General features: G+C 46.1%; 1 protein-coding gene across 1 annotated transcript; it reads right to left on the reverse strand.

Moving 5' to 3' along the window:
• Positions 1-11,042: 11,042 nt before the first annotated feature.
• Positions 11,043-27,427, reverse strand: LAG3 (lymphocyte activating 3). Its single transcript, XM_060269112.2, has 8 exons — positions 27,251-27,427; positions 26,792-26,951; positions 21,103-21,329; positions 18,684-18,941; positions 17,346-17,639; positions 16,280-16,564; positions 14,697-14,809; positions 11,043-12,611 (listed from the first exon to the last, which is right to left on the reverse strand). The coding sequence occupies exons 1-8, from the start codon at positions 27,303-27,305 to the stop codon at positions 12,504-12,506; spliced, it is 1,500 nt and encodes a 499-aa protein (XP_060125095.2). The 5' UTR covers positions 27,306-27,427; the 3' UTR covers positions 11,043-12,503.
• Between the last annotated feature and the right edge of the window lie 419 nt (positions 27,428-27,846).

Consider the following 27,846-nt stretch of genomic DNA (forward strand, 5'->3'; position numbering starts at 1 on the left):
TTCCTGAAGGTTGCTTGTGAATTGAACACTTAAATATTTGCATTCAAGACCACATGAGGCTTCGTATCTGGTACAGAAGCCATGAGAATTCTCACCCATGTGCCATGGAAGGCTTTGGGCAGTCGCTCCCAACCTTTGGGGTTATCCCACAGGATCCACAAATAACGCACCTCCATTACTGATTTCACACCTTCTGAATTGATTAATTGGGTTGATCAGTGGGTATACTGGAAAAAAATAAATAAATAAATGTCTGTTTATGAACAAATAAAGTTATATTTCATACCTTTTGGAATCAATAGCTTGGATTATTGATCAGTGGGTACAACTGAGGAAATAAACGAATGATTTTTTTGCAGCTTTATTTGGTTTTGACACACTGGCAAATTTATCATCAGTATGCATTTTCTCAGTTACCACAGCCTAAAATTGCAGCATTTAACATGTGGGTGTCCATGGGTTTTGGGGTGGGGATTAAAAAGGGAGTCCTTGTACTCATGAAAGTTGGAAACTATTGGTTTAGGGACAGGGCCTCGGGGACTAAGTGAGACGACAGCCTCAGGTGGAAGGATCCACAGGGACAGCAGATCTCGATGTTGATCTTTATTCCCTCCCTGTTCCTGATATACATCTTCGCCCACCCTTTCTGTCCTGGCAGAGAATGGGGCACCATTTTACATGGGCGTAGGCAGGGGGGGCAGGAGGGGGCAGCTGCCCCCCCTAGAAGCAAAAAAATTAATGTATTTTACAGACCATAACCAGCACTTTTCCCCTCCAAAAACTGAAGTGGAAAGGGCTTTGCTTTAGCAAGAGCAGCTAAGTCTCCGCTTGCTGGGGGGGGGGGACACACAGCAGTAACAAAAACACATCAAATAAATAAAGCAAAGTGGCAACCAGTAGTTAAGCAGTTAAGACAATGGAGCATATATCCCCAGGCAAGATTCGATAGCTGACCATTTCACCCTATTGTTCTTAAGTGGGAGTTGTTAATGAGCATTCAGGAGCATTAAGAGTTCTATTGGCGATTTAATGAGGGTGCAGACTCAGAGGATTCAATTTCACTTAGGTGGCTCTGCAAGGCTAAAAAGAAGTGAATAAGAAAGGGGGGCTGTAGCTTTGACAGACACAGTGATGTTTATAAAAAGCATTGGTGTTCCAGTCTGCCCCTCCTCCTGCATCTGTATACTGTAAATCAGGGGTGGCCACCTCCCAAGAGACTCAGATCTACTCAGAGTTTAAAACTGGGGGTGATCTACCCCCTTTTGGGGGGTTCAGGTCAAAGCTGTTGAGTTTTTTTTAAAGGAAGGGAAGCCCTGTTTTTGGGGTTTAGGTCAAACTTGTTGAGCTTCTTTTAGGAGGGAGGGAGGCCCATTTTTGTTTAGGGCTTCAGGTCATAGTTCAACTTTTTTGAGGGAGGAGGAAAATTTTGGGTGAGCTTTTTTTAGGGGTGCCAGTGACCTACCAGTGATCTACCACAGACATCCAGTGATCTACTGGTAGATCACAATCTACCTGTTGGACGTGCCTGCTGTAAATCAAGCAGAGAGAAAGCTGCTTACAAGGCTCCTGTACATGCAGAGTTCCAGCATCACAGCGTCACCCAGAGGCACCCACAAATATGAGTTATCCCTCTCTCTATTTCTTCCTTCCTTCCCTCCCTCTTCCATCCTTAATAAAATACGGGGGGGGCAGATAAGCCCCACATAGAAAGCCCATCAACATGGGGGGATGACTCTTTCAAATACGGTATTCACCAGTAATTGGGGGGGGGAGAGGCATCTAGGCCTCTAGGAGTTGGCTGCTATGCCCAGGAGTAGGACAATTCAAGAAAGCAGAACGATGCATATGGTATGGTAATATATCAATAGAATCGTAGAATTGTAGTCGGAAGGGACCACAAGGGTCATCTAGTCCAACCCGCTGCAATGCAGGATTTTTTTCCTAAGGTGGGGCTTGAACCATGGTTGAAATATTATGCTGATATGCAGTAACGCCTTGGAGTCGTCGTGGCTGCGGCCATGCCTTGCCCCGCTGTCGCCCGCCCTTCCACCCCCTCTCCCCTGCCCGACCCTCCTGTCCTCTTGCTGCAGAGTTCCAGCATCACAGCGTCATCCAGAGACACCCACAAATATGAGTTATTTCTCTCTCTATTTCTTCCTTCCTTCCCTCCCTCTTCCATCCTTAATAAAATACGGGGGGGCAGATAAGCCCCACATAGAAAGCCCATCAACATGGGGGGATGACTCTTTCAAATACGGTATTTACCAGTAATTGGGGGGGGGCACCTAGGCCTCTAGGAGTTGGATGCTATGCCTAGGAGTAGGACAATTCAAGAAAGCAGAATGATGCATATGCTATGGTAATATATCAATAGAATCATAGAATTGTAGTCGGAAGGTACCACAAGGGTCATCTAGTCCAACCCCCTGCAATGCAGGATTTTTTTCCTAAGGTGGGGCTTGAACCATGGTTGAAATAATATGCTGATATGCAGCAACGCCTCTGAGCCGTCGTGGCTGCGGCCGTGTTTTGCCTCGCCCTCGCCCGCCCTGCCACCCCCTCTCGCCTGCCCGACCCTCCCGTCCTCTCCAGCCAAGCAGGGTAGCCGCCAACGCTACCAGCCCCAGAAGCACAAGGTGGCCGCTGCTGCCACCGCCACGATGTCATCAGGCCCGTTGGCCCTTTAGCCCTGCCCACTTTGTGGCCCCTGCCCTTCTGTGCCTTGGCCCCGCCCCTGAACGACCATGGCTTGCCCCCCCTAGTTTTGATCCTGGCTACGCCCCTGCCATTTTACCATTTGCTTCAGGCGCCAAAATGTCTTGGGCCAGCCCTACTTAGGGAACACACCAGTCAGGGCGCTAGATTATAACTTCCTTGTCTTTCTTAAACAAGGCAGAGCAAGGAACGGGAAAATAACATTACAGAATAGACACAGAAAATATCAGACTCCACCCAGAAAAAATCAAGTCCAGTGTCAAGTACTGACTAAAGTAAGTAATAACACTGTATGGTAAAATTACCTTTTGCCCCAACGTTTTTGTCAGTAGCCTTTTATCTTGTTGTTCCTGTTGCTTTAAAATATGGCAGTCATATGATGGGTTTTCTTGACACTTTTTTACATTGCCCTGGAAACTTCTAACGAAGGGTGTTTAAGACATATTATGAATATAAATAATGTCATTAATTGGTACCTGTTTATGCCACTTTGCGAGTAATTTTTCTTTGAAAGCAGATCGTCAATTTGTTGAATCAATAATAAAGCACAATACGGCGATTGAGTCTTGATTGCTTGATTCATTATCAAGCCACATCCAAGACTTTGCATAAGCTGGCATGGCTCATAGCGCTATCAAACTGTTCAGGATGCCAACATAAATATATGTACCTCATGATGCTGAATTTCAGTGATTTATCTTCTTTGGAGGAGTACGGTGGGGCTGCTGTGGTTTCTCACCCACACGTTGTTGGTTGCTTTCGATGAATCCCTGCCTAGGTAACCCAGAGGAAATCCAAAGCCCCCAGACGCTGCTGAGATTTCATTTCTCTGCCACCCACTCCTTCCTTGACAATGCCGCTTGCACCCCATTCTATGGTGGGAGGGGTGGGTACCGCATTGGTTGACAGGTGAGGAGACAGAGTGACATATATTGTGGGTAAGACAGCAAATACCACAAACGTCACAGCCATGTCTGAATGGATATGCAGCATAAGACACGTCTTTCATGTTTGTTGTAATTCACGGAGGCAGCCAAAACATGAAGCAAAGGAAGGCCGTCTCAGGCAGTGAGTTCTGAGTGCCATTAAGAATGCACAGAATGAGAGAGGCGTATCTGACAGACGGGGCACAATCCACCAGGAAGTTCTCCTGCACAAGTCCCTCATGTCTCTGTTCTGACCCATCTTCTCAGACTGTCCCTTCTGAGTAGAATCAGCCTCCTCCAGGCCTATAGTTAGCTAAGGGAAAACAAGATACTTACCGTAGCTACATGCACATATTAAGCAAAGATCTATTTTGGCTCTGAGACTAGTTAAGGAAAAACAAGCTATGTAGCTGAATAATAATAATAATAATAATAATAATAATAATAATAATAATAATAATAATAATAATTTTATTACTTATACCCCGCCCATCTGGCCGGGTCTCCCCCCCCCCGCCACTCTGGGCGGCTTCCAACACACATTAAAACCACAGATTAAAAACTTCCCTAAACAGGGCTGCCTTTAAGTATTTTCTAAATGTCAGGTAGTTGTTTATCTCTCTGACCTCTGATGGGAGGGTAATTCCACAGGGCGGGTGCCACTACCGAGAAGGCCCTCTGCCTGGTTCCCTGAAGGCCCTCGGCGCTGGATCTCAGTGTCCGGGCAGAACGATGGGGGTGGAGACGTTCCTTCAGGTATGCTATGTAATTAAGCAAATTATTTGTTTGGCCCTCCATCTGATCTTTGGCTGAGTTATTTTCTTCTTGTCCGTCCACCCACCTAAAATAAAACCAGCCCTAAAGTGGTACCACACTTTCATCTTCTTGTTAAAGAAGATTGACGCCACAGTGGTGATAGTCTTGGGTAGATCAGGCAGTTAAACAACAGTAACAGTAAAGCAGTAACAACAAGGAAGTTGCTGACCTTGACCCTGTAGCGTAGCGTGGGGGGCACGGGTGGTTTCCCCGGGTGCAAAACTGTTAGGGGTGCAAACTTTCAACACCTGATCCTACCATAATACAGCTGCGCTCTTCCGTAGCTGGACTCCATTGAAAATGGCTTCTGCATGCAAACCAGGAAGTGACCTCTCCAGATGACGGAACAACTTTTTTTCTTGTCTCTGTGGCTGAGATCTCCTGGTTGACTCGGACGCCATTAGGCAGTTGAATGCACATGTGTACTCCAAACATTTCCCTCCCAGTACCCGCCTCTGCACAGCCCCGGGCACTGGCAACCCACACTGCGCCACTGCCTTGACCTTTGGTCCTGCTTTGGTCTGCCTCTTTTTAAAGAAAGAAAAAATCTTAACACAAGGAAATGGCCATAGCACTGCTCTTTAATTTGGGCGTGACCAATGTATGAATTTAGCTCTTTGCCGTTTCACAACATGGTGCCACATGCAGTCCACCCTTAGCCCCTGCTTCACACACAACGGGACTGCAGGTCACAGCTCAATGGCACAGAGCTGTTTTGCATAGAATTGTAGAGTTGGAAGGGACCCCAAGGACCATTCAGTCCAACCCCCTGCAATAGCAGGAATATGCAGCTGTCCCGTATGGGGATCGAACCTGCAAGCTTGCCATTATCAGTACCATGCTCCAACCAACTGAATGATCTCTGGTTCATTTACCAGCAACTCCAAGGTAGATGGGGAAAGCCTCTCTTCTGAAGCTCTGGAGAGCTGCTGACAGTCAGTGTAGATAGTACTTAGCTAGATGAGCCAATGGTCCAATTTCCTATAAGACAGCGTACTACGTTTGGCTTCAACAGAAGCTTGAGCACAATGCTTCCTGTTAACCACTGGAGGCTCGCTCCAAAATTGCCCAGTAGGAATGCCTGTAATTGAGGTTTCAGCTGCCCAGCAGAAAGAGCAAGATGCCCTATCACCAAACAGCATCTTGCCTCAGCATGTTGCCTACAATGTCTGCAGCTTCAAAGACAATAAGCTTTCTGCCTGAAGCCACAACACCTGACACCACGACAGTTTGCAAAGAGAGCTTCAGCTGGCACACAGAGAACTGTAATGAAAAGCTTTGCAAATGAGGCTATTGCCCCACCTGTGACAAGAGCGCTAGTGGAAAAAAAAACAACCCTTGCAGAAGGCAGACAAGATGCACGGCCAGACTCAAAAAGTCAGTTCCGAGAGGATGAAGAGGGAGAAGGAAATAAATGAGAATGACCACTTGGAGCACTTCCAGGCGGTTGCTGTTTTCGGGTGGGATTCAGTTGCATCACAGAAGATTCGAGCCATGCAATTAAATAATTTATTTACTTATTTATTTAGTCGGCTGCCCATCATCCAAAGATCACAACATAAAATTACAGTCAAACCTTGGTTCCCGAATGCCTCCAATTTGGATCATTTGGGCTCCCGAACACCAAAAACCCGGAAGTAAATGCTCTGATTTTGAACGTTTTTTGGAAGCCGAATGTCCGACGCTGCTTCTGCTTGAGTCCAAGAAGCTCTTGCAACAAATCGGAAGCCGTACCTCGGTTGTCAAACATTTCAGAAGCCGAACGGACTCCCAGAACGGAATACGTTCGACAACCGAGGTTTGACTGTACAAAATGAGAACACAAATACACAAGAAAACAAAAGCAAACAGATAATTCCCCTTCCACAAACATGTTTAAAAGGCCATAGGATGATAATTAGTCAAACACCTCCTTATAGAGAAATGTTGACTGAATGAATCTTTCTTTATTTGCATCAGCCACCAGCCATAGCAATAAAAACAACAAAATGTGGTATACAGAGAACAAAGGTAAAAAGTCAATTATATAAAATACATTTTGGGGGTTTGGGTCAATAGTCAAATATTGCATCTTATTCTAATTGCCCCGGCTAAAAACCTTGCAACCTTTGCTGTCACCCACATGGTGGAGCCTACCTAGGGAGAGTATCCCACAAGTGAGATTCCACTCCTCCCATTGGGAAGCAGCGGTGAGAGGAAACTGCAGTTCAAGTTGACCCAGTATCAAGCTGATAAAGAATATGAACCTCTGTCAGGAATAAGAGTGTAAGGCTTGCATTGCTGGATTACACCAAGGTCCATCTAGCTTATCATCCTTTGTTTCTGACTAAGCCACGCGGGTGGCGCTGTGGTCTAAACCACAGAGCCTAGGGCTTGCCAATCAGAAGGTTGGCGGTTTGAATCCCCGCGACGGGGTGAGCTCCCGTTGCTCGGTCCCTGCTCCTGTCAACCTAGCAGTTCGAAAGCACATCAAGTGCAAGTAGATAAATAGGTACTGCTCCGGCGGGAAGGTAAACGGCGTTTCCGTGCGCTGCTCTGGTTCGCCAGACAGAAGCGGCTTTGTCATGCTGGCCACATGACCTGGAAGCTGTACACCAGCTCCCTCGGCCAGTAAAGCAAGATGAGCATCGCAATCCCAGAGTTGTCCGTGACTGGACCTAATGGTCAGGGGTCCCTTTACCTTTACCTTTAAGCCCCATAGAAACTCACAAGCAGGACACTGGACACAGCGGCTAGCTTCCCAGCAGCCTGTGAAGAGTCTTTGGAATTAGAGTGACATGATCCTGTCTGGCTGCACCCAGCAACAGCAGAGCTGGAGCATTTTTCGAGGGAATTCTTGAAATGTCGTTTTGTACTGCTTGTTTTACAACTTTTTTCAACTGCTCCAGGAAAGTTGAGGGAGGTGATTTTGTGACTGACAGGCAGCACTATGTGAAACTCTTCGGAAAACCAAAAGAAGATATTTTCCCTGAGTTTGAATCAAGGGGAAAGTCTGTATTCATGCTCAAAATGCAGTGAGAGCCCCTCCACAACAGGCTCACGGCTCCAATTATGCCTAACCTGTGCATATACCTTGAGTACGTTCTAACATCCTCCACAGAGACCTTGTTAAGATAAAAGGGGATAATCCTATGTGTGCCAGTTTTGGAAGAAAGTAATGATATGTGGTATATAAATGCTTTTTTTTAAAAAAATGAAAGGTTTTATCATGTTTTCCTTTTTCACTGTATCTTTTGTGGCATAGACTCTAGGTGGCAGTATGACCTTAGCAGAACTTTTATGGTGCTCAGAATCCATCAAAATTGCTCAGAAGTCACACACCTACACCTAAAACATATGAATTGTTTCTGCTGGTGTTACTGTCAAACCAGGGTTTCGGTTATCAGCTGTGTGTCTGGGGTTAGGCCAGTAATTTTCCAGCTGCTGTCTTACCTTCTGATTTTCCTTCTCCAGCCTTAAAGGGTAGTAAAGCTGCTAGGGCACCTATTAAGTATATGGTCTCGCTTAAGACAGCTAGAGAAAGAGATGGGACTTGGGCCTGAGGCCAAACTAAATATGCAGAAGACCCATTAACCATTTCCAAATATATGTATGTATATGTATCGATCAAAAAGACGACCAGTTTGAGCAGAGTGGAAATGGAGCAGCTGTTTAAAACTTTGCCTTTCTGATTTTTTTTTCCTGGCCCAGATTATGTTCTTCAAATTTAGAAGCATGGAATTGGAAGGGACCCTAAGGGACATCTAGTCCAACCCCCTGCAATGCAGGAATCCTGCCCACAGCCGTCCCTGGGTGGGCTTGAACCACCAACCTTGAGTTTGAAGGACATAATATGAAGCTTTCTATCCATCGCCATGCCTTGCCCCCATGATTGAGGGTACCAGAGCCATGCAACATCCACTGTGTTCAATACTCCCTATGCTCATAAGATGACAGGCTTATTAGTTGAGAGCTGAGTGCAAATCATCACCCAGCAGCTTCAGCACATGCCAATTTATTTATAGCATCCTTCACTGTCCACCCAGTGAATTATGGATATCATTACAATAGGGGTCCGACTCTTCATGGGGTCACGAAGAGTCGGACACGACTAAACGACTAAACAACAACAACAACAACAATAGGGGAGCTGTGTTAGTTTTTATTAATAAGCTTATTAAAAGAAGCCAGTTGCACCTCTAAGGCTAACTGAAATTACTTTATTGAAAGAGCATGGGCTTTTGTAGGCAATTACTTCAGCAAATGGAAGTATGAGCTGCAAGGCAGAGAATAATAATATAACACTTAGGACTGATACAATTTTACTGAGGTTTTATTGAACCGAAGACATACCAAATTATAGCTTAGGCTGCAATCTTTACCATAGTTAGCATGAACCAGGCCCCGAAGAATTCAATAGAATTTTTTTCAGATGAGACATAGTTCGGATTGTGTTGCTAGTCTTGTTGCCGTGTTGCTACACCTAATTTTAATTGATATAATGTTTACATGCAGTCTTTCTCAATTTCTAAGGAAGTTGTTGGAGACATTTCAGAAAATTCCAGGTACCAAACATGCTTCTCTTTGCTTTTAGGTTGTGAGAAAAGCTATACTCCCTCTTTTGACTTTGAAGGATATAAATATTTTAATCAAAAAATTATGGGGAGGAATCCAGTGTTGATCTATATCGCCATGTCAAACATTCCATCAGTTTGTTGGCATTCGTCTGCCTTGGGAGATGATGGAGGAATGTGCCTTTGGGGGGGAAGTCAAACCGTTGGAGAGTTACAGTGCCTGCTGTGGCTACCAGAGACCAATAAGGGAGAGACATGTTTTATTGCAGGTGGGGCAGATGGAGGTGTCTGGTTGTGCAGATGCACCATGGCTTCTCTTCTCCCTGCACTCCTCCCAACGGTCATTCCTTCTCTGGTCATGAACTGACTGCCTTTCTCCAAGCACTGTGGTCATCTGCAAGAGATTCCCACATAGCAGGGTTGACGTTGCCAGCCTTCATGTCTCATTTGCAGACATCTTTGTAACACAGAGCAAGGGACGCGGGTGGCGGGTGGCAGGTGGGTCAAACCACAGAGCCTAGGGCTTGCCGATCAGAAGGTTGGCGGTTCGAATCCCCGTGATGGGATGAGCTCCCGTTGTTCGGTCCCTGCTCCTGCCAACCTAGCAGTTCGAAAGCATGTCAAAGTGCAAGTAGATAAATAGGTACCACTACAGCGGGAAGGTAAACGGGGTTTCCGTGTGCTGCTCTGGTTCGCCAGAAGTGGCTTTGTCATGCTGGCCACATGACCTGGAAGCTGTACGCCGGCTCCCTCGGCCAGTAATGCGAGATGAGCGCCGCAACCCCAGAGTCGGTCACGACTGGACCTAATGGTCAGGGGGCCTTTTACCTTTACCTTTGTAACACAGAGTTGGTCTGCCCACGGGCCTGGTACCTGAAACCACCTCCCCATAGAGCACATCTTTGGGGATCCTGCCATCTTCCATTCTTTGGACATGACCATGCCAGCACAAAGTGGCCATCCTTGAACACATGGATGTCAAAGGGAGATTGCAACATGAAACTGCTGAATTACACTTGATCAAGGTCAATACCACCTCCTGTTGCTTAAATTAGGACAAGGGTTTTGTGTTTGTTTTCGTCACACTACTTGTGTTAATTAGTTGACCAATGCCATGATTTCTGTGTAATAACCAATAGCTTAGGTATATTGCATCTTCGCTACTATTCCACCACCCTCCCCCTGGGAGATCAGCTGCGGACATTCAGCAATAAGGGAATGAAAGGAGAAAGAAAATATAGCTAGTGAAGGTAGCGGAAAGAAATTCCACCTTGCAGCAATCATAGAGACACCTGGAGGCCAAACACTTAGGTTATTTTCTTTCTTTCTTTTAATCTTTTGCATGAAAAGAACAAATACAACATACTTGCAAGCCACAAGGGCTGTCTAATAAAAGTAACTCAATGCAGACATGCCATCATTGCAAAGATGAAAACATTATTCAGTAACAAACAAAAGGGGTTTAATATCTAGAGTCAAGAGAGTCGTCTAGTCTCTCCAGTCATGCTGGTAGCCATTCAGTTTTTCGCCCTTTTTTTTTTTCAAAATATGCCAAAGAGGGTCGGGAAGACACAACACAAGCAAGCAGAAACACTTAAATATGCATAGGGTCCCGTCATCTCCCTAAGTGGTTACCACAAGAACCTCATAACCCCCCCCCAAAAAAAAAATCATCATTCTAGAATCTGGCTGAAGCTAAGCTTTTGATCTATGTCACACAAACAATTTGGCTTTGTCCTTCACGGAATCCTTTCCAACTTCTGGGGTCCCCTGAACCCAGCACCATACCTGCCAAGTTGCTGTCAGAGAAATAAGGGACCGGGCCGGAAATAGCAGACCGGAAGTAGCGCTGCCGCCATTTTGGAACTGGGTGGAGCATGCTCAGAAGTGACTTTTGATGCTGCTTTGCCCAGTTCCAAAATGGCCGCTGTGCCAGAAGTCGCACTGCAGCCATTTTGGAACTGGGCAGAGCAGCATCAAAAGTCGTTTCTGAGCATGCTCCACCCAGTTCTAAAATGGCCACCGCGCCAGAATAAACCGGGGGAAAACAAAAAATTCCGTTTTTTCAGCTAGGAGCAGCTGGAAAAACGGGGATTTCCCAGGGAAAACGGGAGACTTGGCAGCTATGCCCAGCACCCAACCAACCAGCTGTGCCACCCACAGCAGAACATGCAGGGATCCAAATATATATGCAGGCCAGCTGATGCCCCGTGCAAAGGTTTGTGGAGCAGGCCACTAACAGGGGAAAGGGGAATAGAGCAAGACTCTTCTGCCCCTTCCTAAACCCACCAATAGGGGAAAGCTGTAAGAATTCTAAGGTCTCAAATATAGAACAAATGTTCATAAACGTACAGGGCAAACACGTACATAAGTATATAAACCACGTGTCTGAAATAGTACAGGAGAGCAATCCTGAAGCCATTTTGACTCTCCCAAATTGACCTAAAATATTTCCCTGCAAGGAGGAAGGAAATGGGAAAAGCTTTCCAATTGTCATTGGACTGTAGGGACTTACACATCCCTGCAAATACAGTCTGGCAAGTATCTGTTAAGACCTTGTGGGGGGCCGGACTATATTTTGGGGGAAAATATGAATGAATTCCTAAGCCCCACAAATAACCCAGAGATGCATTTTAAATAAAAGGACACATTCTACTTGTGTAAAAACATGCTGATTCCTGGACCATCCGTGGGCCGGATTTAGAAGGTGATTGGGCAGCATCCGGCCCCCGGGCCTTAGTTTGGGGACCCTGTGTAAGAGATTCAGAAACTAAAGTATTTACCATATCAAAGGAATGGCCAGGCTACCCAGAAAAGGCATTATCAGGTATCCTGGCAGACAGGAGAGACGCAACACTCTCAAATTTCTGCTGGACACCACCTCCTTCAGTGATGTAGGTATGTTGGTGGGTTGTGTTTTTTTGCGGGGGGTGGGTGGGTGGGTCTTGGGTTACAGGGTGGGCAATTTCAAAAGTCTTTATAGGGGCTTGCCCACCACCACTGTTGGGGTTTCTCCTGCCTCCTTGCAAGGAGGGGAGGGAACTTTGTTGCAACAGGAAAAGAAAGACCTTCCTTGCTTTCTATGGATCTTGGCTCCATCCATTCATCTCTGACCGATCATGGATTCAGTCCCTTGGGGAGTTGGGCAGCAAAAGCCAACCCCCCTATTTTTTTTTTCTGTAACAGCTACACACAGGGAAGACAGCCCTTCTCAAATCAGGTTGGCGGGACAGCACAAATGGGGTGTGCATGCATGGAATCACCCCTGAAAAGTCCAGCGTGCATCTTCTCGCCTTGTCTGGTATAGGGAGGAAGGCATGTCCCTCAGGGGAATAGTAAATCCCCCTTCCGAGTGTTTTACCTCATCGCTTGAGAACACCTGGGCTGAGCAAGCACTTGGCTGTCCCTATAAGCAGTCTTCACTTGACAGGACCATCAGGCTATCCTTGGAAGTTGCCCTGTAAGCAGCCTTCTTGCTTCTTTTTGGTCGGTATTAAATCTGCAGGCCCTTCTCCTTCTGGCCTTCATCCTTTACTTCTTTCCCCGGCAAAGCGGAAGCTAGCAGCATCAGATCCAATGCTGGGAAGTTTCGGGAGCGTGTCTAAAAGAGGGGAGGGAAAGTAATCGGCAATGGAGTTACTTCCTGTCTATTTCCATATCAATAGGTTTCACATCCCAGCAGAGCTTTCTGGAGGGGCGAAAGTCCATCAGAAAGCAAGCCTGATTGTTCATCATTTCACAATGTCCTGGTCGAGGCCTTTCCTTTCCCGGAGCCAGCGATAAAATGGTTGTTTCTGAGCTGTGAGATTTTCATGCTACCCTGCCATTGATCTCAGGCAGAAATGCACCTGACTTTCTACAGGCCTTGCACTTTTTGTGTGTGTGTGTTCTGTTTTGTTCAGTAGCCATTAGTGCATGTGACTTAAGCCTTCTACATACATGAATTGCATGAAGGGGTGTCATGCAATTATCAGGAGCACTTAAACATGTTTGTTTGTTTGTTTGTTTGTTTATGCACTATTTTGCAAGCAGCCTTCGGATCTCTGGAAAAAACAATGTCTCATCTGTCTCCAGCCTGTTGTTGTTTTTTTAACAACATTTTAAAAGGTGCGCGGAATTCGAATGAAGGGAGTTGTTACCCATCTCTAATGTCACGATAGGCAATGACAGACAGATGCTATTGATTAACACTTGTGTGGTTTTGATCAGAAATGCTGCAGGGGCAAAGGCTTAAAGTTCTCTTTCCCCCACATTGTGGTTCAGATCCTGCTTTCTCCCTGCATCGGATATTGGTTAAAGAAAAATCATTGACCACAACAGCAAGCTACGTGGCAAACCTCATGTCTCGCTGTAGCAGCGTTTCACACTTCTCCCTGCCCTAATGCCGGAGAAGGACTGCAATGCTTTTCAAAGGGTTTTTGATATGTTTTAATTAAAACGATAAATGAAACAACTGCGGGTATCTAGAAAAGATTTTAAATGGTGCAGTGCTAACCCCTTACCAACACTGCCCTGTGATCTAAAAATCATTTTCTTACTTTTTAAAACTATTTTGCAGTAGATGTGCTGTTAGTTGCTTTGGGGCGTCCTTTTGTTTGTGAAAAGCGATGAATGAATATATAGGTAACATTCCCCCCTCTCCAGCACTGCAGCTGACAGGTTCAGATATTTCTATTAGAATCATAGAATTACAGAGTTGGAAGGGACTGCAAGGGTCATCTAGTCCAACCCCTTGCAATGCAGGAATCTTTTTTTTTCTTGCCCATGGGCTTGAACCCATGACCCTCAGAGCCTCATGCTCTACTGACTGAGCTACCCCACAGTTATGAGTTTGTGGGGTAAGAAACAGCCTAAATTCCTGGGTCCAATAAAAGTTATAGTTAATCAAGGTTTGGGGGAGTTAAACTCTGCTAAGCACTGAACTCCTGGATCCAGTGCCTTATGTTAAAAATGCAAGCCAGGCAGACTGCTGGCCGCTCAGTGAGTCTGGGTTGTTAGGGGGAACAAAGCTTGAAAATGGCTGAATGGTTGCACAAACAAAGGGGCAGGGAGATGGGTGGTTAACAAAGTAGTCACCCTGTGCTGGACAGCAGAGGGCTCTGAGCCACTAGAGCAGGGTGGTCCAACTTTTCATACCAAGTGGGCCGTTAGAGTATGGTCATGGCTTTGAGAATGTTACATCTGTCTCAAGCCTCACCAGGAGGAAAAGTATGTTGGCATTGCTAGACGTTCAGCAATGACAGAGCGTAAAATTCTCCTTTGGGTACTGTTATGTACTGAGCTGAATCCTAGAACAATAGGATTCAGAATCAGCAGTCTGATTGGTCCGCAGGAGCTACCCAATCCAACTCCAGGTGGAAGTGAATCCGCAACCTGATTGGCCTGCAGGAGCAGCCAATCAGGCTGCAGGCAGAAGTCAATCCACAACCTGATTGGCCCACAGGTGTGGCCCTGAAGTAGCCAATCACACAAGGCCCATTGTGTAAATGATGTATATAAGCAGATGGTTTTGGGAAAAGAGCCATTCTTCTCTTCTTCTCCTTCATGACTATGAGCTGAATAAAGAGCATGAGTATATTTCAGGTACCCCACCCCACTCAAGCCTTGCTAGTCCTGAGAATAAAATAAAACCAAACGCCCAGAGGAGCAGAGCAGGTGAGAACAAAAAGCAGATGGAGTGACTTACCCTTCTTTTCAAGCAGGTCAAAGCAAGGATGGAGACTAGAATAACAAGGAAGGCAATCAGCCCGACAGTGATCTTTTCAGCTGCTCTGGGCTGCACAAGGGCAATCCGGGCACCTGCAAGGCAAGACTGCAATTAAATAACCCTGAGAGGAGCAAAAGGATCGGAAAGCATCAAAACTTATTAATAGGGAAAAATTGGAAAAGTAAAATCATACCAACTAAAGAGGATTGGCAAACAAAAATGATAGCATATTATAATATGGCATCGAAAGCCGCATAAATTAAAGGAATCAGTGAAAAGGAAAAAGATAAAGATTGGATAAAATTTAAAGAGTATATGGGAAATCTTGTGGAAAACACCGATCTCTCAAAGGATTTATGAAGGCCCATAAAAATGAATATTATATATAAATAGCAGGGATATATGTATACAGATGAACAAAGGGGGGGAAAGGCACAAGATAAAAATGGCTGGAAGCACAAAAGGGTGGATGGAGGGTGGGGTGGGGTGGGAGTTCGTTTTAGTTTTTTGTGTGGATAATTTGCTCATTCTGATTCATTCTGATTTATTGATTTGTTGCAATAATATTGTAAACATTTTTTATTTTTGTTCTGTAAATTTATATGTAAAGCTAAATAAATTTTTTTTTAAGGAAATCATCAAAACTTGGGATTCACTTAGTTGCTGAACACAGACAATTTTTTGTTTTTAAGAAGATGAAGGTGGAGCAGAAGACCCTTTGTTTGACAGAGGGTACCTGCTCGTTTTTTTCCTATCCAGCTATTGTCTCTGAGCAGAGGTTTTCATAGAAATTTGAAGCACCATGAAAACCTATTCATCAGAGGCAACGGTTGAATAATGAATATGTTCAGCAATGGTGGCTGGGGAAAAACTAACAGGAGATGGAGACTGAAGACTCGTTGTCGGCTGCACCACATTTTGTTCTGGAATCAATGGAGACAGACTACTTGTTTTTCCCCCTGTGTAGTCCACACACAGTCTTGATCCTATATAGATCCTATATATGTAGGGTGCGGGTGGCGCTGTGTTCTAAACCACTGAGCCTCTTGGGCTTGCAGATCAGAAGGTCAGCAGTTTGAATCCCTGCGATGGAATGAGCTCCCGCTGCTCTGTCCCAGCTCCTGCCAACCTAGCAGTTTGAAAGCATGCCAGTGCAAGAAGATAAATAGGTTCCACTGTGGCGGAAAGGTAAACGGCATTTCCATGCGCTCTGGGTTTCCGTCATGGTGTCCTGTTGCACCAGAAGCGGTTTAGTCATGCTGGCCACATGACCTGGAAAGCTGTCTGTGGACAAACACTGGCTCCCTTGGCCTGAAAGTGAGATGAGCGCCGCAACCCCATAGTCACCTTTGACTGGACTTAACCTACCTAGATCCTATATCATTTTCAGGCTGCTTTTTATGGAGTTGCCAGGTTTAGCTTCTTTTTATGAGCACATTATTTTATTGTCTTTAAAACAGTTCACTATAAGCTGCCCTGTTAATGTGATCGGAGGACAGGGTACAGATTTCAGCAAAGACAAATGAAAGAATTAAAAGCGTATAAGCAAATTAATAATGTACCTGCAATTTCAAGGCGGTACTGCACCGATCCTGACATCCCATCTGGGCCATGGACACTGCATTCCCAGGTACCTGTATCATTGGGCAACACCTGAGAAAACTCCAGGGTTGAGCCTTGGCTTAGGAGCCCAAAACTCTTGGAGGCAGCCTTAGGCCAAGACATGTTTGTGGGATTCAAACCAAGGTACTTCCAGGTAAAATGCTCCTTTCCTGTGTGGTAGCTGAGATTGCAGGTGAGTTGCAGGCGAGATCCCTCCATGATGATCCCCTCAGTGCTTGGGGTGACTGAATGGAAAGAAAGAAAAAGAAGCCAGTCACTTCTCTATCCCCTATCACTTGCCTCTCTCATATCATCCCTTGAAGGGGAGCCCATTCCTGGCCCCTTTCGTTACACATGACATCTCTTACTTCTAGGGCTGTCAAATCAGTTTTCACCTGGCGAACCATCTGACTTTTAACCAATTAACTGATGAACATGAGTCTAAATCGTTTTTTCATGACCCCCAAAACCTCGCTGCCGATGCATTTTGGAAATGTGGAGGGAAAAGCGAGGGAAAAGGGGAGGTGAGTTTAATCGACCAAAGCTCTCCCTAGTTATCAGAAGTAAATGCCATTTAAAATGTTTCCTTTCCTATTCTGTGTTGTTGTAACATGCCAAAAGCAAAACAACATCGGAAACCACACAAGCCTGCTGCCCTCAGCTTACAGAATTCCTGATATGACAGCAGCCACCACTCCGGATTCACCAACCAGAGCTTTGGTTGATGAATCTAGACTGAATGGCTACGATTTGAATGACATCTAGATTCCTGCAATGAGAACATCATGGGATAGCCTTTGGAGCTGCCTTTTCAGAAAGCACAAGCGCGTTCCCCAAACAAGGAGATCACCCCTCACTTGCCTTTGCTTCCCCCCCCACATTGCTGGACTCCACTGTCATTCCCCCCCCCAGAGATCTTAACATGTGGGGACCACAACTCGCCAACCTAGAAATCTACTTTGCCCTTTCTGTGTCTCCCACTCCCTGCAAAAAATTAATAATTCTGGTGCCGCCACTGCCCCCCACCTGTCATTACTGCCAGTGTGATGTTCTTCGTGATGTTTGTTCCTTGAATGGCGACCTCACAGGTGTACCGGCCTGCGTCATCAAGACCCACCGCAGGAAGATGGAGGGTAAAATTTCTGCTGCTTCCATTACTGAGGGTGGATATTGCCTTTGGTTCTCTCCTTGCTGCGTAGCTCCAATGTACTGCCACCCTAGAAATGCCGTAGTCCGTGGGATTGTCATTCAGGAGGCAGGGCAGGTGGGCATCAGATCCTGCTGCTGCGTAGACTACAGGTACGGCTGGCTCAGCAAATCCTGGGGCGGGTGCGGGGGAGACATAATAATAATAATAATAATAATAATAATAATAATAATAATAATAATAATTTATTATTTATACCCCGCCCATCTGGCTGGGTTTTCCCAGCCACTCTGGGCGGCTTCCAACAGAAAAATAAAACACAATAATCTCTTAAACATTAAAAGCCTCCCTGAACAGGGCTGCCTTCAGATGTCTTATAAAAGTCTGGTAGTTGTTTTCCTCTTTGACATCTGTTGGGAGGGCAGGCGCCACCACCGAGAAGGCCCTCTGCCTAGTTCCCTGCAACTTGGCATCTCGCAACGAGGGAACCGCCAGAAGGCCCTCGGTGCTGGACCTCAGTGTCCGGGCAGAATGATGGAGGTGGAGACGCTCCTTCAGGTATCCTGGACCGAGGCCATTTAGGGCTTTAAAGGTAAGCACCAACACTTTGAATTGTGCTCGGAAACGTACTGGGAGCCAATGTAGATCTTTCAAGACCGGTGTTATGTGGTCTTGGCGGCCGCTCCCAGTCACCAGTCTAGCTGCCGCACTCTGGATTAGTTGTAGTTTCCGAGTCACCTTCAAGGGTAGCCCCACATAGAGCGCATTGCAGTAGTCCAAGCGGGAGATAACTAGAGCATGCACCACTCTTGCTAGACAGTTTGAAGGCAGGTAGGGTCTCAGCCTGCATACCAGATGGAGCTGATAGACAGCTGCCCTGGACACAGAATTGACCTGCGCCTCCATGGATAGCTGTGAGTCCAAAATGACTCCCAGGCTGCGCACCTGGTCCTTCAGGGGCACAGTTACCCCATTCAGAACCAGGGAATCCTCCACACCTGCCCGCCTCCTGTCCCCCACGAACAGTACTTCCGTCTTGTCAGGATTCAACCTCAATCTGTTAGCCACCATCCATTGTGAATCCCACAAAATGCAACAGGGGCGGCAGGAATTTAGAAGGGAAATGTGTTCTGATTCTTCAAGAGAACCTTTATTTATTGTATTTTCATCCTAACCCTATGATTGAGGAAACGGGAAAAGCAAAAAGTAAATCTTACCTATGACTTTCAGGTTGTACATGGCATAAATTCTCTCCCCATCTGCAAAGGTGAGTTCACAGACCCAGGGCCCAGAATCACTTCTGAAAGATCTGGAGATAACCAGCGTCTGGTTCAGGGAACGGAACCGACCAGAGGTGGCGATGAGAAGACCTGCATGGAACCAGCGCGTCTCTTGGGGGGTTTCTGGACGGGTGGAGTTGCAGGTTAACTGGATAGGTTCAGACTCAATCAGGGGACCGGGAGAATCAGGCGTCACTGAAGGAAAAGGAGAATCATACAGTGATGTCCATATCACAAGATATGGCTTTCATCATATAGCTAACACCCCCATCCCCAGCAGTCAAGTCCAAGCGGCATAGCAGATGAAATGGTGCAGTCACCTTTTCTTTGAAAGAGGGGGTGGATTCTGCCTCATTCACATATCAAATGAGGATTGGTGAGGGGAGTCAAACCATTCTGGAAGGGCATTATCAATGGGTAGCTGACAGGGCCTGACCCAGCCCCAGGTCTCTTGCCACACCCCTCTTTTTTTTAGAGACTTGAACAACAACAGATATTTGCTTTCATGTAGGGATGGAGCAGCTGTTACGATCCAGCTTGCATTCAAAGGTGAATTTATAAAAAACCCAACACTTTCCAAAACAATATGAGAACCGAAACACAGCCATCCTTTGAAGTTCGCCCTTATCTGAATTTTGTCAAACAGCGTTTGCAAAATTCATTCCGTTAGGGGGAAAGCGTGCATACAAATTAGTGAAGAAGACGTGCAAAAATGCATTCATCTGCCAAAAGGTGGCTAGATTGGCCTCAACTAGGGCCAGGGCCTTTTCAGTATTGGCCCCAACTTGGTGGAACACTCATTCACAGGAGACCAGGGCCCTGCGGGATTTGTCATCTTTCCGCAGGGCCTGCAAGACGGAGCTGTTCCGCCTGGCCTTTGGGTTGGACTTAGTCTGACCCCTGTGTTTTCCTCCCTCATGGCCTGGATTTATGGACTACTTAAAATCAGGCTGCATTTTAAATTTTAATACTCTATTTTAATCTGTATTTTAATTAATTGCTTTTTATGTTTTATTGTAATTTTATTGGTGTGAGCCGCCCTTGAGCCCGGTTTTGACTGGGGAGGGCGGGGTATAAATAAAATATTATTATTATTATTATTATTATTATTATTATTATTATTATTAAAACTGCATGCAAAAGAAGTCTTTTATTGGAAGAAACTCCAATTTAAATTCCAGTGGATATCCATGAGGATATTTTTTTTAATGCAAATCGCTGCAAAAAGGTAGAGAATTGAATCTAAGATTTGAAAAAGAGAATCGAAGAGGACTGAAATTGGCACATCCTTCTGTCCCTTATTTACCAGGGTGGGTGTGTTTTCTGCAAAGTGCAGTGCCAGTGACACTTCAGCCATCCACCATCTTAATTTGCCTAGAACCATCTGCCAATTTATGCCAACCTAGCTCACAGGCCTGCACCGCAAGTCTAGCAACCCCCCTGCCATTCCTTCCCCTCTTTACACTCCTTCTCTTGAAGAACTTTTCTCCCAGCCTCCCTCTGAGGCTGGAAGTGAGTAGGGCTTAGCATAATGGCTTACAACAAGTGAGGGCAGCGAGGGAAGATGGTGAAGGGTTTGGCTACCCTTGCCCATGCCCTCCTTTCCTCTGATATAGGCAAAAATCTGCCTTTATTCCCTTATTGGGTTCTCCATCGGTTGGAGAATATAACAGAGGCCAACCAGAGAAGTTTGAGAAGCAAAGCCTTTATTTTCGCTGTTGCAACAGGGTCCTTCCTCTCACACAGGAGAACAAGGAAGGAACCCCAAACAAAGATGTCTTGCCCTTAAAAAGAGATTTGAAATTGGTTTCAGCCCACCCCCCAGAAGCATCATCCATATGTCACAGAAGGGGTGTAGCCCAAGACCCCCCCTCCCTAGATTCATCATAGGTACATCATGAAAGGGGAGGTCTGGTGGCAGTAATCTGAGCACCCTGGACCCTGCCCCCTGCCCCCAAAACCTAATCAACAAAATTGAGAGATATTTACATTTCCCTGTTTCCCAGCCAAGTTAATCACACCCTTTTGTCTGGCAGTCAGGTATCAGGATGCCAGGGATTATCACTTTAATTCCTGAGACAATGAGAAGGTTCCCCCCACCCCACTTCTTCCTTGCAGAGGAACACCTGGTCAGAGAGAGTCGAAATGGTGTCAGTCAGGCCTGTTTTCCTGTGCTGCTTCAGACATGTTTCTGTACATTCATGTACATGTTTTATGAACAATTATTATATATATATATATATGATCTCAAAATTCTTATAACACCACGTTCCAAAGTAGCTCTTCAGGTAACTTGCTTGACAGAATCTGGCTACTGTATTTCCTGCAGCCGCTGCCAGCTGTCCAGTTCACCTACCTGACACAACGCCAAGCTCCAGCTGACAGCGCAACTCCTCTCTGGCAAATTTCACCACGGCCACGTAGGTTCCTGCGTCCTCTTTCCGCAGCGGCTCAATCCTGAGCGAAAAATCCCCATGGAGGAAGCCAGGGTCCCAGACGGTTGCTCGGTGCATTGCGGAACGGGCCATTTTCTTGACGCCGCTTGGCTCCACCATGAGCACCGAGTGGCGTTTCCTGAGGGAGCTGAGGAAAATGGAGGGCGAAACGCAACTGTTAGCGCTGGACGAGTGGGGCGGTAGCCCAGAAAGGGGTTACAGGAGAGAGGTGGGGGTAGGTGAAATGGAGGGAGTTGGGGGGAAGGAAGAGGAAGTGGTAAATCATAGAATCATAGAGTTGGAAGAGACCACAAGGGCCATCCAGTCCAACCCCCTGCCAAGCAGGAAACACCATCAAAGCATTCCTGACAGATGGCTCTCAAGCCTCCGCTTAAAGACCTCCAAAGGAGACTCCACCACACTCCTTGGCAGCAGATTCCACTGTCGAACAGCTCTTACTGTCAGGAAGTTCTTCCTAATGTTTAGGTGGAATCTTCTTTCTTGTAGCTTGAATCCATTGCTCTGTGTCCGCTTCTCTGGAGCAGCAGAAAACAACCCTTCACCCTCTTCTATATGCCATCCCTTTATATATTTGAACATGAACATACCACCCCTTAACCTTCCCTTCTCCAGGCTAAACATACCCAGTCCCCTAAGCCGTTCCCCCCATCCCTCCCCCCCCCCATCCCTGAGTGCATAGAAATGGGCGCTGTGACGGATTGGCCTGGTGGGCAAAAGAACTCCAGGGTGCAGAGAGTTAAACCCCAACCTCCTGGATAAATGACACATTCCATTCCTGAGGGGCGGGACTGCCAGGGTTTTAAAAGGAATGGGAGGGAGTTAATTTGGAAGAGAGGGTTGTGGGAGCGAGGGAGAGGTGGTTGGGCAGTTGGGAGTTAGAGAGTTGGTAGAGAGTAGAGTGTTAAAGAGGGATGCAGGAGCTGTATGAAGAAAACTGTGTTAAATAAAAAGAAGATAGGTGCTTTTAAGAACCAAAGAAACTCATGTTTATAAGTTAAATAATAAACTTAATTGTGCTTGAACGTTCACTGACTCGGCAGTGTCTCAGTACCTTCAGAGGTGTGACAAAGAGGGGAGAACAAAGCTTTCCTGGGGAAGAGGAAACTGTTTGCTGTTTCTCCTGTCATACAAAGGGCTGGTTAGTGAAGCCGAAGGAGCCACATAGTTGCCTAAGGGAGAGGCACACTGTAGCAGTAGGGATCCCAGGGAGGGAGACCCCACTGGTGGCCATAGGTTTCGAACGCAGAGCCTGAGGTACTCTGGAGACAAGTCCTATTTGGACTCTGGAGGTTTTTTTTTTCCCTGTTTGTGGAGAAGCACAGGGAGAGCCTCTGAGGTTAAAGCAGTGAGGTGGGGGATCCATCACATTTTTGGTGGCAGCGTCGTGATCTGAATCCACAACCATAGTTGAAGTTTGTGGGAGTTTTAAAACGATATTTTCCAGAGAAGGAAAATGGCACATTTAAGAAAAGCAAGAGAGGCTAAAGGGGATGAGAGGACAGAAGGGGCTGAGGGGAGCCCAAATTCTGAATTAGAGCTTATGAGATTGAGAATTGAGATGTCTAGAATTGAAGCTGAGAGGGAAAAGATAGCGGCTGAGGAGAGAATGCAGTCTGAGAAATTAAAAACACAATTGGAGCAGGAGAGATTGCAAGCAGAAAAGGAGATGCAGCTGGGGAGAATGCGTTTGGAAGAGATTCAATTGAGAGGAGAGGTATCTCCAAATAGAGAAAATGTGGAGGTTACCTCAGCAAACCTCAAGAGATTCCCAAAATATGTAAATGGGGATGATGCCGAAAGCTTTCTATTCAGTTTCGAACGCATTTGTCAGGAATTAAAAATAGCTGAGGCGGACTGGATGATGTATCTGAGGCCTCAAATATGTGGCATCTTGAGTGAAATATACTCAGACTTAAGGGATACTGAACTATCCAGTTATGAGATATTTAAGCAGCGGGTGAGAGTACGCTGTGGGCTAACTGCTGATCAAAGCCGAAAAGCCTTTAGAGAACTAAAAAGAGGTCCCAAAGAGACATTTTCTCAGCTGGCAAGCAAGCTAGATCGTTTGCTGGACAGGTGGATTCAGGGGAGCGGGGTGACCAGCTTCCAAGAATTAAAACAGCTAATTTGTGTGGAGCAGTTTTATAAACATGTCCCTATGAATCTACGCTGGTTTATTAAAGACAAAAGGCTGATGGATGTGTCCAAAATGGCTTTAATATTAGATGAGATTGAAGGAGATTGTCCTGAAATGCTGATTCCAAGGCAGTGGCCAAAGAACAGGCAGATGAAGCCTTATGAAAAAGGGGAGAAAGCTGACCGGGCTCCTGACAAAGTAGACACTCCAGTAGTCAGAAAAATATCTTGCTATTTTTGTGGATTAGAAGGTCACATAAGATCAAGATGCCCGCAATTAGCAAAAAAAACAAAATGCCAACACGGCTACCAAGTCAGTGAAGTTGCTAACCCAAGCTGAGGTAAAAAAATCACCTCAGGAAAGTAACCCCGAATCAACTGTCAGTGCCTCAGAGACTGTGGCTAACATAAGGCAGGTCTGGAGAGCTGATCAGGGGATTAATAAAGACTTTATGGAGCCAGTGATTTTAAATAATCAAGAATATTTGGGTTTACGTGACACAGGTGCAGAAGTGAGTCTGGTTAGATCACACTGTGTGACACAGGATCAGTACCTTAAAGACCAAACTTTTAGTCTAAAGGGAATATGGGGACCTGAGTTCGAGGTTCCGGTAGCAGAAGTGGATATAGTTTATAATGGCATGAGGAGAAAATGGAAAGTGGGCGTCTGGGATAACATCGATACACCATTTCTGATAGGCAATGATGTAATCAAGCCTGAATTTAAGGTTCAAGTTATCACTAGAGCACAAACCTCCACAAAAGGGAATCCATTAACTGCAGTAGAAGAGGCCCAAGCCGATCCTGAGGGGAACGGAATGTTGGGGAGAATGTCAGTTGTAACCACCATAACTGCCAACAGGGCCCAGTTCCTGGCAGAACAGAGGGAGGAGGAAACTCTAAAGGGATTGTGTGGAGAAGCTAAAGGGCAGTACAGCACAGTGGTGTCAGTAGAAAAGCCCAGGGTTTCTTGTATAAAGGAGGAACCATTAATTAGTAAATCTGAGAGAGGCAAAACTGCAGCTGGGTGGGAAAGCAAAGAGCAATCAGTGTTGCCAGAGAAGACCAGTCTGCAAGAGCTGCAATTGGCACATGATGCCCCCACAACAGCGCATTTTGAAATAAGCCAAAAGGAGAGAGTCCAAAACCAAATTTACTGGACTGCTATAAACAAAGACACCAGAGGTTCTAAAAGTGAGAACAGTTTTATTTTAGACCTCGGGGACAGAGCCCTAAGATTACCAGAGGAGATTCCTCTGAGGGAGAACAGAGATAAGACTGTGTTCAAAGTCAATGGAAATGATTTAACAAGACAGAGCTTACCTAAGGAGCTCATAGTCGACTTGGGTATGAAGGAGGTGTTGCCACTTGGCGGAGTTAGCTGTGTAGGGACTGCAAATAACTTTCTGCAAGCCAAAGAGCTTGGTAAAAAGAAGGAGGGAACAGCAGCCTCGTCTGTAACACCTTATCCTAACCACCAACAGTACAGTGTGGATGAGCGTTGCCAACCATTTGTGTTAAGTTTCGACTTGATTAGTCAGGAGAGCGGATACAGCCCTTCTGAGCTGGCTGATGGACAGCAAACCAGTGCACTGTTACATCTATTACTGCCTGAAAGGAAGGAGGAAGAGAGCGTGGCACATCCAGTGATTATATCTAGCATACTGGAGCTGCCTTGCTATGTGCCAGAGACTGAAAGGCAAGCTGTAAGCAGAGTGCACAGGGCACAGCAGTGCTTGGAATCAGGGGGTGCATTCCTAATTACAAATGGGAATCCCTTGCATGGCAAAAAGGAAGCTCGAAAATGCCAAGATGCTGCGCATCCGTCATCTTGTTGTCCTGCTGAGGCCGAATATGATCCTGGGGGGAGTCGGAAACAACGAGAGGCCCACAGGAAAATGATTGCCCGAAAGCGAAAGTGGCTTGAGATTTGCTTGCGCCGGACTATTGCACTGAGAGGCATGTTCCAGTACCATCTGAAACTGTCTGCAGAGTCGTCAGTGCAAGGCAGAAGATCTGCTCAACGCATGGCCGGTGCAGCGCAATGAAGGGAAAGCGACGCGGCAGGAGGAGGAAAAAGGACTTGTTAAAGTGCAACAATTTTCTTCCAATGCAGAGTCGTCAGGAGTCCCACTGACTAACACAGCTAAAGACAATCTTATGCACCACTTATCGAGACTTATTCCTTCTAAAGTCATAATTGACTGGTGGGAGGAGGGTTTCTTTTTATTTATTAGGTGTCGCAAGAAGAATTGCTGAGAACAAGTGCCTTCATCATTTGGGGAGAATCTATTGTGCTTTTGTTGAAGGTGACAACTTGATCTTTTTATGACAGCAGTGTATTTCAATGTTGCTAGAATTTTGAAAATGTTTTTGATGGTATGGTATCAATTCTGTTTTGGTTGGGACACATAAATGTTTAGTGTATAATTTTTGGGGAAAACCCTGATTTTTGAATAGAAGGAAAGGTTTAATTTTACACTATATATACATAGGTGGGTATTATTGGGAAAATGCATTCTATTTCTTTTGAAATGTTAAAGTGTATAGTGCATATGTAAGCGTGTATATCTGAAGTCTAGGTTAACTGCAGGTATAGGGGTAAGTTTAGCAGGGGAATTGAGAGTTGCAACACAGGTTTGTGTAAACAGCGCACCTGGGGGGAAGGTAAGCCAGGAAATTCACGACTCTATCTCCCTGCTTCGGCATTACTCTGATATTTTTGAGTATGCCTGCGCAAGGGTTTTCGGGGGAGGGGAGAAAATGTGACGGATTGGCCTGGTGGGCAAAAGAACTCCAGGGTGCAGAGAGTTAAACCCCAACCTCCTGGATAAATGACACATTCCATTCCTGAGGGGCGGGACTGCCAGGGTTTTAAAAGGAATGGGAGGGAGTTAATTTGGAAGAGAGGGTTGTGGGAGCGAGGGAGAGGTGGTTGGGCAGTTGGGAGTTAGAGAGTTGGTAGAGAGTAGAGTGTTAAAGAGGGATGCAGGAGCTGTATGAAGAAAACTGTGTTAAATAAAAAGAAGATAGGTGCTTTTAAGAACCAAAGAAACTCATGTTTATAAGTTAAATAATAAACTTAATTGTGCTTGAACGTTCACTGACTCGGCAGTGTCTCAGTACCTTCAGAGGTGTGACAAAGAGGGGAGAACAAAGCTTTCCTGGGGAAGAGGAAACTGTTTGCTGTTTCTCCTGTCATACAAAGGGCTGGTTAGTGAAGCCGAAGGAGCCACATAGTTGCCTAAGGGAGAGGCACACTGTAGCAGTAGGGATCCCAGGGAGGGAGACCCCACTGGTGGCCATAGGTTTCGAACGCAGAGCCTGAGGTACTCTGGAGACAAGTCCTATTTGGACTCTGGAGGTTTTTTTTTTTCCCTGTTTGTGGAGAAGCACAGGGAGAGCCTCTGAGGTTAAAGCAGTGAGGTGGGGGATCCATCACAGGCGCCTTACCTGTCTCCATGATGCACCCAGCGAAGAGCTAATCCCTTGTGCAGCTGCCTGGAGCTGCTCTTCAACCTCCGACGACTCAGGCGACAAGGAAGCAAAGCTCGTCCGCCTTCTTCAGCCCACACCCTACATGCTTCTCCTGGTGCACAGGGAACATTTTGGGCTGCAAGAAGATTGTGGGGCCAATCAAGGAAAAGATGAGGTTACAAACATGGCCCAGAGGACCATATCTCTCAGCCTAGCCGATGCCACCCAGGTTTGTTGCAGTGATAAAATGGAGGGAGTGCAATTGGGGTCTGGAAGGGGTGGGTGTTCGTTGCTTAAGAGCATGGAACAGAGATGAAGAGTGGACCTCCTGCAGGAGCTCAAATGCAAAAAAAAAAAAAGCTGAAGCAAAGCCTACAGCAACCACTAACCCCACCCTGCCTTCAAGTATCCTGGGCCACTCTTCTTTTTCCTTACCAATAGTCAGCTGCAGATTGAGGACAACAGCCAAGAAGAAGAATAGTAAAGTCATAGTTGGTGTCACAGGGACAAGTGGGTGATGGCCCTCAAGCTTCTCCTCCTCCTCCTCCCTCTGGCTGAAAAGGGAAGGGTTTGAAAGGGGAGCTGCAGGCTGGACCACACAAGAACCTGAGGCTAAGGAAACGGAGGTGGATCTCTGATCAAAGGCTTCTGTAGTCACCCTTATATCGCAGGTGGGCTGCTGGTTTCCTGGCGGCGTTGAAGCGAGCAACGTCACAGCCAAGAAATCAGCCCCAGGCTGAGCCATGTGCAGGAAGGCAGCCGAGTGAGTTCTAGAAAGCAACTTGCAATGGAAACTGTTTCCATCTCATTCGGTCCACTCAGTAACCGTTGTTTTTCTTCACGGTTTTGCTCGCAGTGGAAAATGTACATAGGGCCAGTTTCTCAGGAAGCGCCCTGGGTGTTTTTCTTTGATCTCTGCCCTTTTATCGCACGGTTTCTTTGGTGCTCTTCTTTCATCTTTTCCCTTTTATGGTACGGTTTCTTTATCTTGGTTCAGTCAGAACGTGGCGATGCTGATGCTGATGATGCTT

Source organism: Zootoca vivipara, chromosome 15 (assembly GCF_965207765.1).
Source record: "Zootoca vivipara chromosome 15, rZooViv2.hap1.1, whole genome shotgun sequence".
Lineage (NCBI taxonomy): Eukaryota > Metazoa > Chordata > Lepidosauria > Squamata > Lacertidae > Zootoca > Zootoca vivipara.